Source organism: Antrostomus carolinensis, unplaced genomic scaffold, assembly GCF_000700745.2.
Source record: "Antrostomus carolinensis isolate BGI_N321 unplaced genomic scaffold, ASM70074v2 scaffold3794, whole genome shotgun sequence".
Lineage (NCBI taxonomy): Eukaryota > Metazoa > Chordata > Aves > Caprimulgiformes > Caprimulgidae > Antrostomus > Antrostomus carolinensis.
In genome coordinates this window covers 11,437-21,712 of record NW_010312658.1, presented here as the reverse complement: position 1 = coordinate 21,712, position 10,276 = coordinate 11,437, and the positions used below count along the sequence as shown (strand labels likewise).

Sequence of the window (10,276 nt, the reverse complement as noted above, 5' to 3'; positions counted from 1 at the left end):
CAGTGTGGTCCAGGAAAGGATGTAAAGGATATATGTGGAGTTTAGGGAAAATAAATTGAAGATGTATAAATGTGTCTTTGCTGCTGATTTTGTGATTTACACTGATTAATTCTCTGCTCATACCATACTCTGCAGAATAGAGGTAAGCTATCTACTACCAAGCTCTCTGGATTTCAGAGACGTTCAGCCAGCACATAACCTCGCTTCTCTGTGAATCAGCTCTGCAACTTGACTTTTAATCCAAGAAGAAGAAAAAACAGATCAATGTTAACATTAAAATTTCATGGGTTTAGAATAACTTCTTTAGAGCTGAACAAAGTGTTTCTCTTTGATTACAGTGGATCAGTGTACCCTTTGCGATGTCCCATCCTGCAGTGACAGACATTGGGCTCACAGCTGTGCACCAGGTGCACCAAGCACCTTGGCTTGGATCTATCAACTCACTTGACATTTACACATGGCTGGACAATTTCCTTTTACTGGTAAGTGATGGCTTTTATAAAGGAATGAAGCATTTAAGCACTCACACTGTGTTACTGTGACAGCTGAAAATAATAGTCTAGTTAAGACTTTCCAGCAAACTGAAAACTTTTACCCTCTTGACTTCTGCTCAATATTTCTGCACATTTGAATTATTTCAGAGAAATATCAGTAGAATATTGTAGCACAGCTGTCAAAGTCAGCATCATCAGGACTGCAATTTAAATATCATCGGGCTCAAAGAGTTGACTTATGCTAAAATTAATTAAAAGTATGTAGCTAATACTTAACTGATGTCATTCTTGGCAGAGGAATTTATATATTGAAGAAGGCAATAAATATGTTATACAAATGATTTAATATGCCTTAGGTATAAGTGATGTAGAAAAAGCTTTGCAGAGATGGATGGATGGATGGATGAATTCCTACAAGCACACATGCCAGAATGAACTGAGGGCTTTCTTTATTTAATACCAGTGTATTACACATGGGATTGGTGGTTATTAAGTACTTTCCATTAGAAGATCTAGCAACACATGCTAACATTTTCCATTCTCAGTCTCCCAGAGCATTATCATGTTGTACTTTGGGATTCCTTTCTCTGTTGTTTTTTTTTTCTTTTTAAATAATCTCAAACAAAAATCTTCAGAGTTTTCTCATAATTTGGACTATTAAAATATTTTTTTTATATAGCTTAAATTTTTTAGAGATTCTCAGAGAGCCAAAGTATGACCTTGGCTCAAGTGACTGTATTCTGTGTAGTAAGCCTGAATGTTTCATCTCTGCTGGTGACCAAACAAAAGCTCTGTCTGATGTTGCCAAATTGTGACACATTTTCTTTTCATCTTGTTTGTTTCATTATAGCTCAAGAAATTTATATGTGCTTGGAAAGCTTTCTAAAAGGAACATTATTAAGGCTGCAAAGGAAAACAGTAATAAATAGCAAGTCAAAATCAGAGTTGCCTGTGAAACATTCATTTGGTCCCTGTGTGTGCATGAAACATGTATGAAACACCTGTATACACACTATTTGGCCCAAATGCCTCTGGCCTCATTTAGTGTGTAGAACTTGGCTGTGCACATTTAGTGAGTGATTTGCTTTGTTTTCTTTCCATGTTATTATGGTGGTTTAACAACAGTGGGACCATGTGATCCTGCACTCACACCCCCCACCCAGTGAGATGGGAAGGGAATCACAGCAAAGGGGCACAGATTAGGATGAAGGACAGGGACGGCTCACTCACCAGTTATGGTCGCGGGCAAAACAGACTCAACTTGGGGAAGAAAAATCAATTTAATTCGTTGCCATTCGTCCGAGTAGCACAGTGAGACATAACAACCACATCTTACAACACCTTCCCCCACCCCTCCCTTCTTCCCGGGCTCAAATCACTTTGCTCCCGATTTCTCTACCTTCTCCCCACCTCCAGCAACACAGGGGACAGGGAATAGGGGTTGCAGTCAGTTCACCTCTGCCGATCTTCCTGGCATGAAAGCCCAGGAACAAGATGTTCCAAAGCAAGCTTCCCATGGAGTCATGGACCTTTTAGGGATCAGCTCCTGGCTCCAGCATGGGGAAATCCATGGGCTGCAGCCGGGCCTCCAGTCCAGCACACCTCCTCACCCCCAGCTCTGGGGGTCCACCCCCGCTCTGATGTTGAGTGTCTCTGGGGTCTCAATTCAGTCACACTTGCCATCAGGCTCAGCTTTCTGCTCCAGCGTGGAGTCCTCCATGGTCTACACGTGGGTATCTGTGCACGGCCTGCAGGGACCTCCTTTGTGATCTCCTATTCCATACAGTTGATCTGGGTGTCTGAGGTTCTCTGTCCTCCTCCCTCCTTCCCCTGGACACAAAGCTCTCCCTTTGTTTAGGCGGATGGTCGTCTTTTTTTCAGGTCAATGGCCTCTCCTTCAGGTTCTCTCCACCTTTTTCTTTTCAAGACGGTCTTTCCCCTCACAAAGATGGATTTGCAGAGGTATTTCTCTATTGCTAATTGGCTCAACCTGGGCTGTGGGTGTGGGGGTATACCTTGGAGCCAGGGGAGCTTTCAAAGCTTATCACAAGGTGGCCCTGTCCCCCTCTACCAAAAACAACCCCCCCCCACACACACACACACAAACCCAACACAGTTATTTAGTCATAGGCAGTTATTTACTTAGAGGAGACTATTCAAATACTGCTCACAAGACAGAATTGTTAGCACTTGTTTTTTAGCCTTTGATAATACTCTTTTGTGTCTTACTTTGCAGACATAATTGTAAGTTTAATCAGGATCTTAACTGTTATATATGCAAAAAAAGAGAGGGTTGCCACCATAAAGGAAAACTTACTGCTCTGTCTTTGATTTATGTTGGTATCGTATTTGCTTAAAACGGTGGGAGAATAATTTTTCAGATTCTTGAGTTCAGTGTATACAGAACATGTTGTCTTGTTCTGATAGCCACACACATTCATAAAGGAACAGAAAATCTTGCTTTCAAATCCTATCAGAGTCTAATCCAATTTTGGCAAGGAGAGGGTACTGGAGGCCACATTGTCCAAATCTGAAATATGACAGTAATATTATATAACCTTTTTTAAGGCTTTATCAAGTATTTATGTGGATCACAATACTTAGGGATTACAGAGACTATGTAAGTGTTGTTGCTAATTTTACAAAGGAATAACTTGTCTAAAAGAGTGAGATTTAAGTGGATTTACAAAGGTTTAACATTACTTGTGAGAATGAAAGCTACAGCTGTTACTGACTGACTGATGTTCAATAAATAAATGAAAAATCAGCAACATGACATTCAAGTGATGCTTCTACATGCTCTCTATAAGGTGGTAGCAAAAAAATCCAGAGTTAGCTCCCAATGATGGAATGCTGCCCATTGTGTTTGCAGACATTAGGAGGAATCCCATGGCAAGCATATTTCCAGAGAGTTCTTTCCTCATCTTCTGCCACATATGCTCAAGTTCTGTCATTTCTGGCTGCTTTTGGCTGTCTTGTGATGGCTCTTCCTGCAGTACTCATTGGTGCAATTGGAGCATCTACAGGTAAGTGATTAAAAATTAATAGAACAATAAAAATAATAGTACAATAAATGTGTTAAACCCCTACAAAGCTTATTTTAGACATAATCTAGCCAGGTGACATCATTAATCAATTCATGACTTTTTCAACAGGAGACTACATTGAAAAATAATATTATAGAGTGTTTCTTCCAGGGGAAATTGCCCCTACCCCAGTGGTGAAGATTATCTCATTTGCATGTTCTAGGTATCTACAGGTGTAATATTTCTATTTAACATTTGAGTTAGATTCTGGTACTTTTATTTGGTCCTAACAGTAGTAACTTCAAAATAACTACATATGTATTGAAATCATTTATCAGGAATTTCTTTGCTTGTCAAGTTCTTTTCACAGTGGGTGTGGTCCCCATCACAGTGGCCATGTAGCTAAACTGTTAGGAAAGTTTGTTAGAAATGTTTAATGCATGGCTTTGACCTCTGAGTCTGTGATCCAAGAGACAAGTTAAGCACATCCCAAACAAACATGGATTCCAGACTTATGTTATTGAGGAAAATCACATTTATGAGTAATGTTAAGTTTTAATATCAAACTTCCTACTGGATAACCACAGGCTGAGGTAAGACTTAACTTAGAGATAGGGAAGAATCTGAGCAGAATTAAATCTGCCTAACAGAAACCAAAAGGACAGTGCCTCTCTGAAATGCCATCAGTCTAGCCCTAGCAACAGTTTGGTCATTGAATGCAGATGAAATTGTGGTGGTAAGAATAGCTCACTGCATATGAAGACAAGAGAAGCTGTAGCTGATGACTACCAATGTTACTAATAACATACCGGTGTCCATATTGCAGCCTGGAATGAGACTGAGTATGGTGTTCGTGACCCCATGAGTAATAAAGAAGCAGATATGATTTTACCGATTGTGCTCCAGTACCTTTGCCCAGTCTATATCTCGTTCTTTGGTCTTGGCGCTGTATCTGCTGCCGTGATGTCATCAGCTGACTCTTCAATTTTATCAGCAAGTTCTATGTTTGCTCGGAACATTTACCAGCTTTCATTTCGGCAAAATGTGAGATTACATTTTTAATTTTCATTTTTAATTTTAGAGAAAATTTTAGGTGAGACCTTAACTAGGTGATGCATAGACTATAATTTCATAATGAAACACCTCTTTCACGTTCCTGCCTATGACTAGAAAAAGTGTAGCATTTTGTTCCTAACAGTATATTGAATAAACTGAAAGTCATAAAAATATTTCTGGCTGTGATTGATGACAGAGGTGAAAAAACTTATCTCAGGGGAGGCAGCTTTCAAGAGTTCTCATGGCACTGCAATTTATCCAAAAAGCTTCTAATTATTCCTGCAGCCATGTTTTACTTAAATCCTTAACAAAATCAGACATCTTTCTGAATTACTGATTCATCAGGAAATCATCTGACAATAGAATGGGCTAGTGAGTCTGAGTTTTTCTTAGGAAATGGGAAAGAAATTTTGACACTAACAATTTTTTCTGGTTGAGCCATATTGCGCTTATATTCAAAAGTTATTTCTAGCACTTTGCTGTTGTTTTTTTCTTTGACATATTATCAAACTTTTCCTTATGCTCAAAGATTAATGACTTTGGGAATCACAACCATAACTCTAGGGTTTTTTTCTCAGCACTAGAGATGGAGGTAGAGATAGAAGTTTGTAAATATCATTAAATATGTCATATAAAATTTCCTTTTACAATGTAGCAACTTATATAGGCTATGTTCAAAAATGTAGGCATACATCTATTGCCATGAAAAAAACATCACCTAACACTGCCCTTTTTTTGCAGGCTTCAGACAGGGAAATCGTGTGGGTGATGAGAATCACTGTTTTCCTGTTTGGAGCGTCAGCAACAGCAATGGCACTGCTAGCTTCGTCAGTGTACGGCCTGTGGTACCTCAGCTCTGACCTTGTTTATATCATCATATTCCCCCAGCTCTTGTGTGTGTTGTTCATTAAAGGAACCAACACCTACGGTGCCATTGCAGGATACTTATTTGGCCTTGTTCTCAGAATAACTGGAGGAGAACCGTACCTCTACCTTCAGCCCTTGATCTACTATCCTGGATGCTATCCAGATGAAAATAATATCTATATCCAGCGATTCCCTTTTAAAACACTTGCTATGCTTACCTCCTTCTTCACTAACATTATAGTCTCCTACTTAGCTAAGTACTTATTTGAGAGTGGGACTTTGCCACCGAAACTGGACTTCCTTGATGCTGTTGTTGCCAGGTACAGTAGAGAACACATGGACAAAGCAACTCTTGTAAAAAGTGACAATATTGTATTAAACGAACTTGCACCTGTGAATCCACGACACAGTCTAACTTTGAGCTCAACTTTCACAAACAAGGAAGCTTTCAATTATGTTGATTCAAGTCCAGAGCTCTCCAACACTGAAGATGATAATTAAAAAATCTGGTAGATCAGAGGAAAAGCAATGAAAAGGAAGATATGCTACAAAGAATAGTAAGAGGCATTTTATCAGAAGAAAAGCAAGATTTGGGAATAAAATGCCGCTGCACAATTCTTTAAGTTGTTTCTCGGATCAGGAGCTTCCCATAGGAGGAACACTTTTCTGTTATTATCTAATGTGTTGGATTAGATCATAGAGTGTTTACCAAAAGATACATTCAGATCCTATTCTTTCCACCCAGAACTATATACTGTGTAATTAAAAAAATATTTAGAATTGAAAATATATGTAGCAGAAAAAGTGCAACAGTTATTTAGCTAGGACATTTTATGAAGAGATTATAATACAGTCACTCTGAAATACTATCAGTCAACATTTTATTGGCATTAAGTGAAAATATATTTTCACAGCTACAAGTGATTTATTACTAAAGAGCTAGTTACTTGAGCAAAGACAGATAGATAACGTCCCTGGGTTTTTGGTCTGATCATTTTTTTCCTCATAAAGAAATTCAGAAAATACAAATCTAGTATTTTATTATGTGTATGAGACAAGGAAATGCACAAATAGTAATAAATTCCTTACAGGAGTGCTAAACATCATATATTAATTTAAAAAGTTAAAATTAAGTCACCAGTTTAAAATGATACTATATGTAATGCAAGATGACCTTGAGCAAAGTATGTTACTATAGGTGTTCTTTTTTTTTTTTTCCCATGGTTAATGGCTGTCACCAATGGAGGATAATAAAATTTTTAAAGCAATAGTTGGAGCTGAAACTCAACTTGTGAAAAATGACAGAACTCTTATAAACTAAATAGAACTTTTCAGTGTTGAGAAAAGGAGTCTTATCTTGACTTATCAAAATGAACACTGAGCAAAGCAGTCTTATATCAAGCAACTGCAGCAATGGAACAAATATTAAAAAGTAAGGAGAGTCAAGAAGGCTTGAAAAAAAATGAGAGAGGTTTTCCATGGGGAAAATTGCCATTTTTCACTTTAAAAAAAATATCCTCAAAGACATCAAAAAGTCTCTTGGGTTGGACTTGCTGAGTTTACTTTGGAAAGTGTAGTTTTTCCATGGAAAATCATGTTTTCTCAAAAAATTTATTTCCCATGGGAAAAACAGGCTTGCTGGATAGCTTTCCACAGCTGTAAGTGTCTACCTCCAAAAGCAGCAGCAGCTTGGAGGAGAACTGAAAGGAAAGCTGAACCCACAAGCATAGTGAAAGGCATAGCAATGGTCTTCTCCTAAATGCTGGCCTTCTTAATTAATAGCCATCTTCCTGGGTCATCGTGGTGTCTCTGTGGGGTACCAGCAGTGGCCAGGCATAGACAAGACTTCATTCATAAATGGCAATGCTGGCCAGAAGCAGTAAAGCAGGGGGATAAGACCTCTTCCAACTTTGCTCTGGCCAGCAGCAAACATGCAATGTCTTTTCCATTTGCCCACAGCTGAGAAGATTTTGTCTGTCCCCATTGGTATGTGCCTTTCACAGTGGGAGATCTAATAGCTAGATTTCTGTACAATTAAGAGTTATGCTCCTATAATTCTTTTTAATATCTACGCATGACACAAAATGTTCAACTGAAATCTGGGTATCCTCCTTTTGCTGGTCACTAGTGAAATTTCTTCTTTAACATTCACAGCATGAGGAGCTATACTGGAGAACAGGAAATGTAAGAATAGGTTTTGCTGCTAAAGGAAGAAGCCATCAACTTGTGCATTCAATGTTGACATAAACTTTCACAAGGTTGAATCCTTAGATATGTTTTTGCTCCTTTTGTGGAGTTTTAACAGCATATATATATTTTCTATGTAGATAAACTTAATTTTAGAGATGTTGATTTTTTTCTCCTTGCACTGCATTTAAAATAACTGCATCTCAGTTCTGAATATGCATTGTGAACTGTGGTACTACTGTGCTAACAAATATTGAGTGTGCTCTGGGTGGAGGGAATCAAAATCAAGATCTGCGCTGAAAACCTAGAAAAGTCAAAACAACAAAGAAATGAAAAATTCCTGTGAGGTGAGTGAACGAGCCACCAATGAAATTGGGGGTACTGAGGATCTCACAAATCAGATGCATACTCAGTGGTATTCATTCCCCTGTGAACTATGGAAAAGAGAAGAGGAAAGAGATTGTATGGGAGAAAAGAGAGAGGAGAAGAGAGACACTGCTGAATTATTCATTTCTGGACCAAATCCACTCTCCTGAATCCTTTCTCATGAGAAAATATCAAGCCATGGTTTTGCCTGCTTACATAGCCAATGCCTTACACTGCAGTTCCAAATTAAGTTAGGGGATCCTATTTTAGAAACACCTGTAGGTCATCCTAAAAAATTGCTCTTCATTTTTTTTCTAGGAATTGCTAGAGTTTGACTACAAGAAGCTGCATAGCAGCCAGATGTTTGATTACAGCATTTCTGTATTATTTATTTCAAAATGCCCAATAGCAGGAGGAGAAGGAAAGGAGAAGGGCATTCAGCTGGAATAATTTAAGAAATTTTGATTGAAAAATAAAAATCTCTCCTTTTCCCTTGTTGCCATAAAAATATAGACTTTTAAAATAAATAAAAAAGTTAAGTGAAAACATAAAATATGTTAGTCCAAAAATGTAAATCCAGATGCTTTTAATATTATCTAAATATTTTATGCTGTTTATCCTACCAAATATTTTTGTGAAATTGCTGTGATTTTAAAAAATATTCCTATTTAGATTGAAAATGATTCCAACAAAGTTTTCCAGTCCCCTCTGCAGAGATTGAAAGGTTATTGCACTTTTACATGTAGCACACCATGGAAGTTTTATCATGCAAAGGAGAAAAATGACACTGAAGACTGTTCATCATGTGACCATAACTCTGCTTTCCACGTACCAATTCTCTCTGCGTGTCTTTGTGTAAGTTCAACAGCGCCTGCCATGGATGCCATGGTAGACTGCATAGTGGACAGAACGAACCCAAAAGCCAAACCAAACTGCCCCATGCAAAGTCTGTTTACACATTTTATTGCCTTAGTTCAGCTATCCTACCATTAAATTTATACAAAGGTGTTCATACAACCAAAGGCCATATCTAAGATTGATAGCTGGGGGGAGGGGGGAAGGAACAAAATACAACCAATACAACCAAGTTACTTCCACAAAGAAAATGTCAACAGGACATGATTCTTCAAGTAGACTATTTTCATAGTAATCATCAGATGCTCCTTCTCCACTTTTACAATTTGTAGACAGTAGTACTGTTCACTAAACTGCATCTATAGTCAGTGAAGCAAACAGCTCATTTTCAGACACTGAGGCTATTGTTTCTGAGACTACAATTATAGATAAAATATTCATATCATGATCATACATTTTACTTTCATATTCCTAACATTTGTGAATAACACTTATTTGACAGGGTTTTTTACCTCCTCTGCATGAGATGTCTTCATAAAATCAAGGTTAATAACATAGCTGAGATGTCAAAAAAAGTTACTATTTCATCTATATTTGTCCATATGGGATGGTATATGTATTATAAATAAAACATACTTTTGTGAACCTGAACTGAATGTAAACGTTAAGTGGATCAAATAAAATAAAAGTCAGATTTAGTCTTTTATTTTCATATAGTAGAAAAATTTAGGATTTCAAATATAAGTATCATAGGAAAAAAACTATTATTAACTTTTCCTTCTGCCCTTCAAGCGTATTTTATCAAGTACCATGTGCAGTTGGACAGTAAGTTATTGTAAGTCTACTGTTAATCAGGGCAGTATTTGTGGCTCTTGTTAAAAAAAAAAAAAAAGTATATTTTTGTCTGTGTCAGAAATGTTATAATAAGGCTATACCTAACGAAGCAACTAGGAAGCATAATATAGATATGTATGTTTTAACCTTGTTTGTATTGTATTCAATAGTGCCCATGCAATTCAGGTAAATACTGTCTGGTTTTGGGTCTGTTTTGTCCATCTATTAAAAATAAAGACGTTTATTTTATTATCACTCAGCATCACCTGAGGTTTTGTGTTATGGGCACAGCCCTGCAGAGGTGAGGTGACCCCAGGAAAGCAGGAGATCAACCCAGGAGATCAGCAGGGCCACCGTGGCTACAGCCCTGCCCCAAAACCTGGCTCCCATGTTGGAAGCAGAGCTCTTATTTCAGTCATCTCCTCCTTGTCTTCACACCCACAAAGAAGAGCAGAAACACCTGAGCTCCAGGGAAATCTATGTCCAGAGGGACCCCCTCCTGCAGACCCTTTGCCAGGGACCTTTCTCTTGTAGGTATTGTACTTGGAAGATGAGACCTGGACAGGGGCTGTGGTTTGAACTGCAGAGTTG

The 10,276-nt window shown here is 38.0% G+C and overlaps 1 protein-coding gene across 1 annotated transcript in view; it reads left to right on the top strand.

Annotated features, from left to right (window-relative positions):
• SLC5A7 (solute carrier family 5 member 7) overlaps nucleotides 1-5,944 on the top strand; it is a 23,991-nt gene extending 18,047 nt beyond the window's left edge. Inside the window, exons 5-8 of the mRNA XM_010167054.1 lie at nucleotides 339-482; nucleotides 3,367-3,520; nucleotides 4,347-4,564; nucleotides 5,318-5,944. Of these exons, the coding sequence (XP_010165356.1) occupies nucleotides 339-482; nucleotides 3,367-3,520; nucleotides 4,347-4,564; nucleotides 5,318-5,944 (1,143 nt within the window). The remainder of the gene's footprint in view (nucleotides 1-338; nucleotides 483-3,366; nucleotides 3,521-4,346; nucleotides 4,565-5,317) is intronic.
• Nucleotides 5,945-10,276: the final 4,332 nt, after the last annotated feature.